At 37.6% G+C, this 14,908-nt stretch overlaps 1 protein-coding gene across 2 annotated transcripts in view; it reads right to left on the reverse strand.

Moving 5' to 3' along the window:
- prkcz (protein kinase C, zeta) overlaps positions 1-14,908 on the reverse strand; it is a 54,995-nt gene that overhangs the window by 22,367 nt on the left and 17,720 nt on the right. Inside the window, exons 1-11 of one of the 2 annotated variants that reach the window (XM_088407602.1) lie at positions 13,711-13,845; positions 11,579-11,664; positions 10,625-10,756; positions 10,038-10,128; positions 9,470-9,525; positions 8,174-8,368; positions 5,562-5,659; positions 5,122-5,208; positions 1,345-1,480; positions 1,092-1,179; positions 812-931 (exon numbers count right to left, since the gene is read on the reverse strand). In XM_088407602.1, coding sequence (XP_088263728.1) covers positions 812-931; positions 1,092-1,179; positions 1,345-1,480; positions 5,122-5,208; positions 5,562-5,659; positions 8,174-8,368; positions 9,470-9,525; positions 10,038-10,128; positions 10,625-10,756; positions 11,579-11,664; positions 13,711-13,747 — 1,126 coding nt within the window. In that variant the 5' untranslated portion in view covers positions 13,748-13,845. Of the gene's footprint in view, positions 1-811; positions 932-1,091; positions 1,180-1,344; positions 1,481-5,121; positions 5,209-5,561; positions 5,660-8,173; positions 8,369-9,469; positions 9,526-10,037; positions 10,129-10,624; positions 10,757-11,578; positions 11,665-13,710; positions 13,846-14,908 lie in introns of those variants that run through there. The other variant, XM_088407601.1, reaches the window with a different exon arrangement.

Raw genomic sequence — 14,908 nt, forward strand, 5'->3', positions numbered from 1 at the left:
AGATAAAGTTTGCAAAGTCTTAACATCATTCCTTCCTTCTGTTTTTCACTCATTTTCTCTCCTTCCTTCCATCCCGACCAGCTGTGCCATCAAGCTAGATAAAGGCGTTCGGCCAATAGCATATCGGCATTTCTGTGATTGATGTGACGCCGGCCAATAGCATCTTCGTGACTGAGTCCGTGACTGAGACAGTGACTGTGACATTGTAAGAGCAATAGCGTTCAACGTTGCCGTGATGAGCGTCAGCCTCAGAATTAGTCTGATATATATATATATATATATATATATATATATATATATATAGATATAGATATATATATATATATATATATATATATATATATATATATATACACATACATATCTATGTATATATATCTGTTCTTACCGTGTTTTTAAGATTGGTATATAACAAAGATCACTGTCAAGATGATAATGCTTTGGAATTAGAAGAATAAATTGCAAACATTCCGTATGCCATATTTGGTTTTGTTTGTATCCTGTGCACGTCGTTCAAAGTCTGTGTACGAATACATACAGATGAGGTAAGAAAACTGTTAAGATTCAGTAACTTCCATGGGTTGACAGGTATGAGCAGCGTGTTTGTTGTAGCGTGTCGTGCGTGAGCTGTTTTTGTAGAAATCCTGTAATTGCCATCTCGGTTGAAATGTAATGTTTGTCAATAACTCAAAAGGCGACATAGACCTGGTTTTGCACCGACATGCTGAGCACCTAGCCCCTATTTCAAACAGTGGTGATATGGCAAGCTAAGGGGCAAATCTTACTAATGGATCAGTTTCTACCAACTCACCTTGAAAGAGGTACTCCTCGGTGTTCATGTCGGGATTGTCAGTGATGATGTCGAATGGGGACCTCCCAGCCATCATCTCAAACATTAGCACGCCTAAGGCCCACCAATCTACACTGAACCCTAGGTAAGGAAAGAGATATCGCTTTGCTTATGTCCAACTCCTCGCACCAACTAAAAATGTGTGTCATGCCATTTTAATTTGGGGTAAAAACTAAAAATACAACAATCAGACACAATAATGAGTACATAAACTGATCAAACAACAACCAGTTGACTTTACCATAATCTTCTCCTCTAAGGATTTCTGGAGCAATGTAGTTGGGTGTTCCACAGAAAGTGCTGGTTGTGTCACCTGGTCTGATCCCCTCCTGAAAGAAGAAATAAAAACATGGGCAACGGAATACATTAAACATGAGTGGTGTGGGTGTGTGTGTGTGAGGGAACGGGGGCAGTGTCCTCAGTCAATATACTGATTGATGCTCGTGACGTGTAATCTCAGGTCATCCACTGAGAAAAATGTCAATGCCTCTTACCTTACACATGCCGTAGTCTGTTATCTTAATGTGTCCATCATGGTCCAAAAGAACATTGTCCAGCTTCAGATCTCGGTAGATGATGCCTTTCTCATGCAGGAAATTTAGAGCGATGCAGATTTCAGCAGCATAAAATCTGTTTGAGGATGATTTAAAAATGCAGGGTTTGAAAGTTATAAACCACATTCACTAGTAGTTAAAGTTGAACAATTTAGGAGTTTCCCCAACAGCAAACATTGCTTAACCCATTGTACAACTTGATATGAATAGGTAATGTAATGTTTTTTTTTCTCCTGGAATACCACCACTACATTGTTGGTTTAATTATACAGACTCTCCAAAGGCTGACACAATCTGCCACGTAATTGCCTCCACTGTTGGCGTTGACATTTGTAGTAGATGTTGCTATGAATCGTTCCGTTTCGATTACCCTTCGCATTTGAAATGTATGCTTTTCTGCTGCAAGCAGAATGAATTTGGGTTTGATTTGTGGTTACAACAGGACTCAGGGACAATTGATCTGCGTTCATATTCTGATCCAAAGGTTTGTAGGTGCGCCCAATTAGGAAAGTTATCCTAGAGGGGACTATGGCATGTGTCAAACCCGATAGCTCATTGGCTACTGCTCCACGTGCCACCCTAACCAAATGACCAGCACACCTGATTTGTAAAACTGTATTTAACCAGTGAGAGCCACTAATGCTACAGCTTAATGTAAGGGCCATGTCTGGTGCTGTGATTTTTATGCATTTTTGGGTGAGCCACATCATTTAGTGAATTGTTCATGAATAACACTTTGATTATGACATTTTCAGTGTCAGTGAAATTTGTAGTACAATTGAAAGCCACTGAGTAAAAACCTCACGTCATCAATGTTGTTTTCATCATTATTTTGAACAAATTGATCTCGTGATTTGAATAATGGTCTCAAAAGCATTCCGTGTTACCCAGACACTGTGTACGCGATTAATTTAAGCAAACTTTATTACTTAATTCACTTTGTTTACCTTGGTGACTCAAATATAAACAAAAAAGGCATGCGGTAGCTTGTCAATAATACCTTGAGAAGAAATCAGGAAATTCTCTCCAAAAATAAGAAATCAAAATTAGGGAAAGAAAGATTAGATGATGACAGACATTGGAGGAGTGCCACGACGCACAACAATGATCCAAAACATGAACTAGAAAGGTGGTTAAAGGGGCCCTATCAAGAAAATCAACTTTCTGAAGCTTGTGACCATGCTAGAATGTTGATTGATCACCCTAAACATCCCCAAAGTGTTATTTTCCCTCACTGATGCATTTCTCACACTGACCCCGCCTGAGCAGGTAAATATGACTTGAGAAAAGCTTATAACGGCAGAAGAAATTCGAACCTCACCTGCACCATCCCCGTACACACCGACTTCATCTACGTCTTTTAGTTTCCTTTTAGTTCCGGACGCGAGGAGGAGCGGTTTTGCACCGAGTCGGCCAAGAAAATAGCAATATTTAATTCATTAGTTACTTTTTTACTTTTTTAATTCAATCAAGCCAATCTCAGGGACAGATTCCGGACATTCTGTTTATTTTCTTAGTTGTTTTTTTTTTTATTATTACTTTTTCCTGCTTAGTTATTTATGATGGTCATGAATTACTACATGTACATGCAATACGTATACACAATCAGCAACTATTTAATGCAGGCATGTCAAGGAACTATTTATACACAGGCCATAACTTCACAATATGAATGATATATTATACATCGTGATTAACATGTCATTCTGTTTGGAGCAAATAGCGCACTGTGGGTAGTTCCTGACCTGTCACAGTGAGATAAACTTCCATTACGATTAACGGGCCTTCTGTCTGAGTGCCTGCTACAAATCCCCAAATGTGAAACACTGATGAAAAGATCGTTTGACAGCGCAGAGGCAGATCCCACATCGCACCCCCACAATTTCATGGTGACAGCCTTGATTGCACAGAGTTGTTTCAGTACTGGCATCCAGACCGATAGAAGTAGCGTGCGCTCAGCAGCGCCATTCATCGCCCACAGACTGCCATTCCCACAGCACGGGGAATGCATCAGGAGCACACCTCATGAATATGTACAAGCATTATGAGTTATTAGCATGCTGCTTTACATACTGTATGTACAGGCACTGACTCCAGAATACAGATTGTAGGGTCCGAAAGAGAGAGCAAATAAATTAAATGGGGGCATCCCAAAGGGCTACAACCATATGCGCCGGCAACAACGCCTACGCCACTCTGCTGCTGCTATAAAGAGGAGATGCACTCTCATTAGCAACAACATGGCACATTCAATGTGCGTTTTAAACGGAGCTAAAGCTGACTTATGACACACAAACAGATATTGTAGCCCTTAAATCAAATCAAGCAATGAACCAAACATTGAAAGCCAGCATATGAAAATGTGACCCGCTCTGGCAAAACAGTCCACATGTTGGCAGATAAAACGCTGTGTAAATGACCAATTCAAATCTTGTGGACAAAAATATACATGTTAAAATTCCTCCGGAAATCTTAAGATCTCAATTCATTCGCGGCAGCCAAAACGTAATCAAAGTGTGTTTTTAAATCTGACTAGCTAGCTAGCACTAAAGCCTGCCAAAAAATAAACCAGAGAGGCTCACCCCAAATGATATTTCTTTTTATTAATGTTCATAAGCAACTAATACAATACTAGTTTAAAATATACCATTATTTAACCCTCTAGCCCAAACAGATGTCTGGCTTACATAAGGCGATGTTGTTTACAATTTTGTTGTCATGGGATCCGGACACCGGCAATTGCACTCCATCATTCGAACCGCTTATGCCCGTAAAAAAAGAGTGAGATCGTCAGTTCTGGGATCTTTTTCTGTAATAAATCTATTTCTACTTTTAATTCAATGTATTTCAAGCAAGTAACGTCGCAAAGGGAAGGGCAACGCTCCGGTTGTGTTTACAGGTGAGCAGAGAACTTCCCACCGAAGGAGACTGATGATATACAGTATTATTTAGATTTATAGGAAAAGTAATGATAATGCTTTGCATGTAATGTCCTTTCATAATGTAAATGATGTCATGTTTTGATTTCTCAATGTAGTCATTACATGCAACGTTTTCTTGTAATAAAACGACCACATGTAAGTGAAAAAAATGAACCGTCCACAACAGAGTAAGGAGTCCACTTTATGTCGTACTAAGTGGGATGAAAGTAAACTCTAATGATAATTGCAATTTGTGCCACCCCTGTCCCATACTGCACACAAGAGAGTTGAGGTGACTTTAGTATTCCTTTTGTGTTATGTTGAAAGAAAAAAAAGTGTTGAACCATCTTGACGTTGAATTTGATTGTTGGTAGTTTTATTTTGAGCACCCCTAATGTGTCAGTAAGCAAGGCCCCAAATCAACAACCAGGTACTGTATGTGCTCATCAGTGTCTGGTTGCACGGCTTTCTGACATTTGGTTGCTACAAGTTCAATGCAAAGTGGAAAAGGTGATTTTTCCTTCCCTTAAGTAAGACAAATAAAGTCTTCTTTAGCAAGTAATGAGACGTCGGAAGATGAAATTTCCAAAAATCAGTCATTTTAGAACAAGGACCTGCTTGAATCGGAGTTAGATTTGAATCCAAATGAAACGTTTTGGGCTGTCCAAAGGATAAGAGTGACTAACGCTCTTGGAAATTCTGGAGGACTATGTTTTAGAGTTCAAGCCACTTATATTAGATGCATGGTGTACCCCCTTGTTGATGCAAAATAATGTTTTAAAATCTTAACGCTTACCTCGCATGCTCCTCAGGAAGCTTTCTTTGTCGTTGCATATGAAACATCAAGTCCCCACCATTCACATATTCAATCACAAGAAATAACCTGGAAAATTTAAAAAGGTAAGTTACTTGGGGAAAGAATAAGATTTTAATAAGAATAAGAATTTTTTTAACGGGACGTCACCACTTGACCTCAGGTCTTGACTTCACTTTCAATATTACTATGAACAACCAAGCATTAAGTGAGTTGATGAAATGTCTTCACTCAAGTGAAGTTTTAACTTGAAATGTCCACTGTAGATTCTCAACTAGACATTTATGCTCACATCTTTATAGAATTCTTTTAATATTCCAAAATATATTATTGCATCAGAGAAATAACAGCACTATCCTCAAAGAGACATAAATGACAAAAAAAAAAGGATTCGAAAAGCTAAATTATTCATTGCTTCGTACCGACTTTCTGTTTGAAAACAGGAGTGGAGGCCCACTAAGAATGGATTTGTGGAAGCTTGCTCAAACACATGCTTCTCTGTCTGCACCCAGTCAATATCCTGGAAAGATCACATATGAAGACTCAATATGCATAGTTTCTCAGTGGTAAATAAGCCATCACTAAAAGATCATGTACTGTAGCTTTGCATTGAATAACCATCCATAGTGATGTTTTGTCAATATGCCAATACACTCGTGCCAAGATAATAACAGGATATTAACAACTTATACCTTGGAACACCTTAAATGTCACATAATTTAGACTCAATTAAAAAATGACAGTTACTCACATTCCAAGAAATAAGACCGCACCTTCAACACACAACATATGCTTGCTGAATGTCTATTCATTTCAAATCTTTACATTTACCTATGGTTAATTCTTCCCTACACTTATATAACAAATAAGAATTTTAAAATGCTACATAAAGATTTCCGGTATGGCTAATGAAGGTTTAAAGATAAACCTGGAACAGTATTTCTTTTTCCCCCGGCCTATTTATTATTAGGATTAAGATTTCAACAATTGAAAGAAAGATTACCATTTAAATTACAGCAATAAATTATACAACTGCAGTAAGATATGCCCTAATTATTGGTTGCATATGATGAAGTGTATTTAGTAGTGCCCGCTGAAAGGATTGGAAATTGCTCACGTAGTCTTCTTAACGATTTGTTTATTCCGCCATTACTCAATTCCCGCTCATCAAAAACCAACCAGTCTCGTAGTCCTCGCGACAACGCACAACATGTATAATAACACCCGCGGCATGATAATTTTATGTTTCTTCTTAAATTGTCAATCAATCAATGAGGTGAATATATTATGACCTACAGTACTACCAAATGTCTCTGAAATGTATCAATGCTAGAACACTACAGTATATGGTGCAACACAGACCAAATGTTATGCATATGATCAAATTCCTAGTCAATTCCGAAGTAGACCTAGTTGAAAAATGTAAAATTATGCTCTTTATAGCATAGAATGCACCCCTTATTAGTAATTTCGTCGTCTTTATTACTTTGTAGTCAATTTTGTGCAAAGCTGGTTACAAACCAACTTTGATGTCGGGCATTACAGTGCGGCAGAGATGAATAATTCAACTAATGTGTGTGTATAGCGCCATGAATAAATAAAAACAAGATGTCCAATCAAACCAAGGGGAAGACATATACTGCAATTTACTTTAATTGGTAAAATGTTGTGATTCATTGAAAAAAATTGCAGAGGTCTTCGTTGTCAAATTAATTAAGCAAGAAATCATTAACTGTGCATTGTAAAAAAAAGTCTAGCACACTGAAAATAATATTGCGCATGCATTTATTCTTTATTTGGCTGCCTATTCATTATAAAACTTGTGTTTTATGTAAATAAAAACGTGGTTATTGTTATGCGTAAGACTCCAACTAATGATTATTTAAAAAATTAAAGTGTCCATTATTTTGTTGATGAATTACACTAACAAAACAAAAAACAATGTCAATTTCATTCTTTCATCCAAAAACAGAAAATATACAAGGAAATTAATTAGGATTCAGTTGCTACTTTGGTCATGTTAAAAATAACATTGTTGAAGCAAGTATAGCAAATGTTGTACTGTGATTCTAGAGATGATCACTCTACTTTCACAAAGAACTAAAGAAATCTTAGAATATGTATCATTTGAAAAGCCGTAAATCTGAGGATTTGGACATTTTTCATTTAAAAGCACTTTCTAAATGATAAAACTGATATCAAAATAGAATTACCAATACATTTGATAATAACTCAGATGCGGATTCAACAAGTTGGTTTACCCGACAGTTGAGTAAAGGCACCTTTGCCTGAACTGTGGAAGCGTTGTTCTTTCTGGACCTAGATTTCCTATCTCTGTTAAGGAATATGTGAAATGCTGTAGATTATTTGACTGTGATTGTTGGGGTGCACATTTTCAGATAAGGATTCATTTTTTCTTTTTTTTCCAAATCAAAAGTAATATAAGTCTTATCACAGCATTTATAGTTTGAATCTTGGGCTGGAAAACGTGTTTTATTCGCCAATTCTGAAGGGCTGTAGAGTTGGTCTACATCGCCATCTAGTGGCTTTGTACAACAAGACACACCAGCGTGGCTAAACGAAAGCATATACTGTATATTATATATATATATATATATATATATATATATATATATATATATATATATATATATATATATATATATATATATATATATATATATATATATACACACACACAAGCATATTTTACCCAAACAAACAAAAACAGCACTAAAAATACATACTAACATTGGTTGCAGTTGTCTTAATTTTAGAGTTAGATTTGTCTTATTCAAAAACACACATTAACTCTTCCAAATTTCACCTGGTATATCAGCACCATGACACAAGAAGGATGAAAAAAATTATATTACAAAAAATTGTATTACGTGATAATGATTAAGTGCATTATTGATTAAAAAGTTACTGGTGAGATAAAAGATGAAAAGTAGAAGAACATATGATAAAATAAGTATTTTTCTCGATTGATGTAGGGGATCATTCATGCAGTTGCTGTGTCGTATGGCCTCACCTCATCGTCATGAACCAGCTCCTTCTTCACCACCTTCATGGCATAAACCTCATCATTCTTTTTTAGGCGGACCAGCAGCACCTTGGCGTAACTGCCGCGCCCAATAACTCGGATCAGGTCAAAGTCGTTTAACCCCAGAACAAGGCCTTGGGACAGCTTGATACCATCGATTCCATCCACCACTGATTTAATGTCCTTAGGTGAAATAGAGGGGAAAATGTGAACAACATACTCATGTAATCAATGTACAGGACATCATTATACAGAAGTTGCCTTTGCCTTTGTTCTAGACAAAGGACACTCAATGCATTGATCACAAAGGTTTTATGCACAGGTATTATTAATAGATCACATGACTGTGTGAGATGTAAAAAAATAAATACATAAATAAACACACACACCCACACGCAGGCGCAAGTAAACAATAGGCCTAAAGCTAATTGCAGATGCATGTATTGAACACAAAGTGCTACATATTTCCGGTGTTTCTGTTGGCACATTAGTTACATTTGGATATGTATAAGTTTCAAAACTTAGGTAACTTGGCAATAAAGGAAGAGACACTAATTATTACTTCATGAAGTACAGAGGACTCCCAGGTTACAGCATTCCTCGATTACTTTTTTTTCACGTTACGAAGTGGAATATTAAGTTTCTGGGTTCCCTTGTCACGGCATTTTTCCCAATTTACGGCATCAATAACAATTACAAAATTCAAACTTGGCGGTCAATGGCGTGTGTATGTCACTATATGCATCACTGCATACGTCACTACAATGCTGGTTTGCTATTGGTCGGCGTCACAGCCTCCCTAAGAAGCTGGTCTGCTATTAGTTGCGTCAAGGCGTGCAGAAAATGCCGGTCTGCCATTGGTCGGCATCACTAAGATGCTGGTCTGCTATTGGTCGGCGTCACAGCGCCCATAAGATGCTGGTCTGTTATTGGTCGGTGTCACGGCGTCACTAAGATGCCGATATGCTAAAGACTTGATCTTGTGCAAGAGCTTGCAATATCATATTTATTGTGCATTTTAGTGCTTTTAATTCAAATTTTAATTGCATCTCAATGGTAAATAAGAAGCACTTCTGATCCTGTTTAAAAAGAAAATTGCCTATTAATTTTGTCAAAACAATGCTACTTGTCTTTATTAAAAGTTCAGCTATTAGGTGAATTTCATTGCCTTGTAATTGTGCAGGTGCAATGACAAGTGACATTCTGACCTTTTAGAGTAATTGACCACTGTTGCATGCTTTTAGAGGTGAATTGGCACAAATTATAACATTGTACATTTCTTACCTCAACATCTGTCTCTTCTATTTTGTCCACCGTACAATTGTGTGGTAAATACAGTCCTGCAATGACAAATAGACACCCGAAAAGTTATGTTTGCAGATGGTTAAGTGTGACAATGGTTGCACAATGCTTATAGGGACATTTTTGTCTGGAAGAACTCCTTCAGGCTGAGAATATAAATGATGTAATGAAAAATGTTAAATACAAGAGAAACAGAGTTTCCTCTAGTTTATTGCTCAACATTTGCAACTTTGAAATCCAGAGGCATAACAAACTGAGACCACTCTCTCCCCCACTGAAATGTATTTTAAAAAAAAAGGTCTGTTTTTGACCCGGCAGGAGATGGAGTCCAGCACGTCACAGCGTACAATGAAGTAGGCCAACTCACAGGGGCTCCTGAGCCCCACAAAAATAGAACTACATTACGTAGTTCAGCATGTCCTCCTGTAGTATGCACTGTAAACTCAATCGCAACATTCTTTTTTCTCCATCGTTATTTAAGTAAACCCCTGTACTTTGAAAACCAGACTTATGAAAAACAGAGCTAAAGTGTTATTTACAAGTATCTTACTTCCATCTCTTTCCTCTGTATCATCTAGTGGAAGGTCTACTTCTTCACTCTTCACATTTGAAGGGGGCTCCTGAGATGGCATGGCTGGATCCTGAAAAAAATAAATGAAAACTTTTCACCAAATATACCCCAATACACCCCTTCAAATATGTATGCAAACATTGGCTCACGCTTTTCCAGGCTTGGTTAATAAGCATGTTGAAGAAGCAAAGGCAATGTGGAAAGAAAAGGAGGTTTTGCATTCAAAGAGGTGCTCAGAAGGCTACAAAAAAGTGGCTCCTATATGGGGTTTTCTCTGAAAGTACAATGAATCATTTTGTATAATCCGAGTCAAAAAATCAAATCTGAAAAAAAACCCATCTAGGGAGGAATCACTGAATTAATTTTAATGAGTGATGTCCAAATTCCTGCATGAATGTAAACTCAAGTCTGAGACACCTGCTGTCTCTTTCTGGATAAATACAGTTTATTAATTAGGACTCCAAAAAAAAAAAATCAACTGCTCGCATTTATAAAACTAAAAGTGACTGTTGCATGAATTGTATAGTAGTTAGGAGCAAATTTTCAATAACGGGGGACTGACTCACCATAAGCCTTTGGCAGGTCTGAGAGACGAGTCTGTGACAGCGCTTATGGACCAGCAGTTTGCAGTTGATACACTTGTAGCCTTGCCCGCCAAGCCCCCATATCCTTTCACTGCAGAGGCCACAGTAGGCTTTCTGTGGGTCACACACGGGGCACGATACACTGAAGGATTAGCCTACTATTCTACAACAAAAGGATAATTATACTACTAAGCGTTTATATGCCAGTATATGTATAGAATTACTAAGTATGAAGTTGAAAAGAAATTAATTTACTGCACTACAGTAATATATACCGTCAGATATGCATTCACCCCACTTGAGATGGCCAGATGTAATGGAAGACATTCTCAGTAGAAAATAAACATTGCGTGTTTGGTCACACAGAAATGACAACATTTGAAATACATGATTGCCGAAAACAAATGTGCTGTATGAAATCAGACATCTATATTTTTGTTCTAAAATGCATTTTGTATCAAAGCACAATCACGCACTAGAATATTTGTGTCACCTACAGAACTGTATTGTAAATGAAAAAAAAAAACCTACATTCATCAGAAATTGATAAGATAACGATTTGGATCACTTACATAGATCTTAAGTATGGTGCAATCACAAATAGTGAACATATTACAAACAAAGCTTAACTGTCTTTCAACCCCATAAATATTTACAGTGAGTGACTCAAGAAAAACAGCACATAAATGTTTTTCATTAGACAATGAAAACAATTGTAGATTAAAAAAATGATACATCAAAAATCGACAAAGGTTGAATTTAATTAAGAACAGGTATGTTTTGCAATTACGTTTTTGTCAAGGTGAACTTAGCATTTACGACTTTATGCAATGAATACTAGACTAAGATAATGCTCTTTTTTTTCAGAGTAGCAGCATTACCACTGAACGTAGACCAAAAAACAGGTAACACTGTATGTGTGTAAGCGCAACTTGCCGTGTTAAAGCGCTTGGCCTGAAAGAGGTGCCCTTTGACCTGGTAGAGTTTCCTCCATCGTCTGGCTCCTCGTCGATAGATGGACTCTGGTGGACACACGACAAAACATGGTTGCAAAGGAGGCACGTGATTCCAATGTAGAGAAATGTTTGGCCAGAGCCACAGTGAGCAACAGAGATGAATAAGCAACAGCAGTGAAACAGTTCTTCCTCAGAGTGGATTAGGAAAGCAAAAACAGCGTTGGTGGAAATTGTTCCATTGTCACACAGCAGTCGTCACTTGTTGTTCTTCATCCTAATTTTTTGTGGCTGTTCAAACCACAGTGCCAAAAATTCCCACTTGATAACAGGACAAATCATATCATTAGTCATAAAGATTTGGCCGTAAATATGGATTGTAAAGTTTCTATGTACTCACGCGAAATGTGAGATAGTGGGAGGCAAAATGAAAGCTGAAAATCATCATCATCATTGAACTTTATTTGCCACCTAAAATGCTCTAGAATAGAATAGAGTAGAATAGCTTTATTATCAAACTATGGCAGGGAAATGAAATTGGGAGCGCTGGGTCCGATTGGTAATTCATATGAACAATAAATGGAAGAAATAGAATCGCATATTAATCATTAACTACTCTAAACATCTGTAACTGTTTCACCTAATTTGACTTCTAAACTTTTGAATGAATAAATCTAACTGAGTCGGTGAGAGTGAAAATTCTTGTAAAACAAACAACGGCACATACAGTACATTTTATAAAATACTAGTGGATTTTTCCATAAACCTCCTTCTTAGAGAACAGCAAGTTAGTATGCATTCAAAAGTATAGATGAGGTCAAATCAAGTTGACCTGTAAAGGTTATAGTGCACTGAAGGCTCATCTCGGTATCCAAAAGTCAAACATCCCAACTTTTCTCTGAGTGTCGGAGTATAAGAAAAGTGGTGCGCGCCTGTGCTGAAGCAGCGTATACAAGAAAATATAATGAGGTATAACAAAACGACTGCTGCATTGTGAACTCTGCCTCCCAACTGTGACGGGCTCTCTAGTTTGGTCCAAGTGCGACGGCTGCTGGGTGGGGGGCAACTTCAGCTCTGGAGAGAGAACTTTCCTGAGTCCTCCAACTTCAGTCAGTGGACGTGAATGGCTCTTTAAATGAATCTTCCGTTTCGGCGAATGGGCCTAGTGTTTCATTATGGTGGTGAGGGGTGGGGCTCGGCGTTGTAGTGACTCGGGGACATTTAGCTGGCGCACAGAATGCTGTCTGTGGTTAAAAATAATAAAATTGTGCCCAAGAAGAGACACATGCCTGTTAGCCTCACACACTTTATTTTTATACATGTAATGTCTGTTAAGGAGAACTTTGTGGAATTCACTTTATCACAGGGGAAAAATGAGGGAAAACTGTGGCAGAGGCAGAATGTGAGAATATACTTCCCACGGAAGCTGTGTCATATGATCTATTTTGTTCAATTTCTCAGGTGAACAACTTTAAATTGAGGTTGTATTAGAGTATATTATAGATTATTGGTGTTATTGGATGAAACCAAAATAACATGAGGTGACCTGGTTGGTTAAAAGATGCAATGTGCTTGTCATTCAAACAAATGTGCTTGTCATTCAAAAGCTGCTTTCCACATGCCATTCACTACTAATGCATTCTTGTCTGGGTGACTATTTTTCATATGTCTGAGTCTATCCCCTTCAGTTAACCATTTTTGGGTTTTTTTTTGTTTATTTGTTTGTTTTAGATTTCTGACGATATGGTAGCCAGAGTCAATTTATTGCCACCTACTGTTTAACTGATGACGTTTCTCTTTAAACTTGTAAAAATGAATGCGAAGGATAATTAAATTCCAAAATTAATTATATGAAGACACTACAGATTTGAAACGACAAGTACAGTATATACTACATACAGTATGTTTTTGGGTAGAGAGGATTCCTATTACCTAGAGACATAATAAAAAGAAGGAAAACACACAAGAAATGTCTTCTAGGGGCTGACCAATTCCAACATCACCTACAGTATTTGAGAGCAAAGGATGCATTGAACTATTTTATAGCTGTGTTGCTGAAAGACTGAGAATGCTACAGAATAAAAAGTCCGATGAAATGAGTGCAAAATACTACACCTCCAGATGCCAGGGTCAGCGCGAATGGTCCTGCCATTTCGTCTCCAGAGACTTTACAGAAGAGACGACCGTTGTAATTCCTGTACAGTAAACTAGTGTATGGCGGGGGTCATAGCATAAGAGGAGGGTGGTACTAGGACTACTACTCTCCACAACAGGACATTTACAAGGGCTTGACCCATTTCCAGAAATTGTTTCTCTCGTTCACAAACACATGAACCCCTCCCTGATAATGATAATTATGTGGGAGGAGTAGGAGGGGTGGGAGTGGGGGATGAAGAAAGACAGGAAATACACAATTTTCTGTTATCGAGAAGGGAAGACAGCAGTGTGCCACTTTAAATTAATCAGTTAGGGAATATACTATGCAATACCTGTAGTTAAATGCAGATGAGTTATTTCTGGACACTGTCCCTGCTACAAGACTCCAAGGGCAATTGATTATGGTTCTTGGTGGTTGGACAGCTTGCACAAGGGCACGTAGACAGTAGTTAGTAAGTATATTAACCTTTCTATAACAACTACTGGCCATATGTTTGAGTCTGCAGTGGGACATGAACCATCATGGTTTTGCTCAGGGACGGGTAAAAAAAATGTTGGAAGAAGCCACAATTTGTCATTAGGGCACCACTTGGGACCACACTCTTCCTAAGTGAATCACTGACAAAAATGCTATTTTAGATATGGAGAAAATGCATGCATATACACAAAATATGTGCTCATGATATATTTCATTTTCCATATTCGCTGTATTTCTCAATGCATGCGCAAAAAGCTCCACCATCCTCACCCAACAACAACGTCTGAAGCAAACAATATTATTTAAACTTATACTGTCATCCACCCTAATGCAAAGGGATCTTTTGCATAAAAACTACTATTCAAAGACGGCACACTTTCATTTTTTTTTTTTCATAAAATTGAACTCTCTCCAAACTGGAATATTATTGATGTAACATTTGCCCAGATTATCATTCAAAATCTGAAAAATATTACGTTTAATCGTGATGTGAGTACAGGGGAGGCTAAGACCCGATGTAAGCACAGCTAAGGCATGTCTGTCATCAATAGAGATGTACCAACCTAAAACTACAGTCGGTGCATATTTATTTGCAGGATAGATACCATTAATTCTAAGTTATGACAATGCAAATGGAAGAAAATAACCATCCAGTTAATATGCACCTCACTTCTATTG

Source organism: Hippichthys cyanospilos, chromosome 2 (genome assembly GCF_059441005.1).
Source record: "Hippichthys cyanospilos isolate Australia breed blue-spotted pipefish chromosome 2, RoL_Hcya_1.0, whole genome shotgun sequence".
Taxonomy (NCBI): Eukaryota; Metazoa; Chordata; class Actinopteri; order Syngnathiformes; family Syngnathidae; genus Hippichthys; species Hippichthys cyanospilos.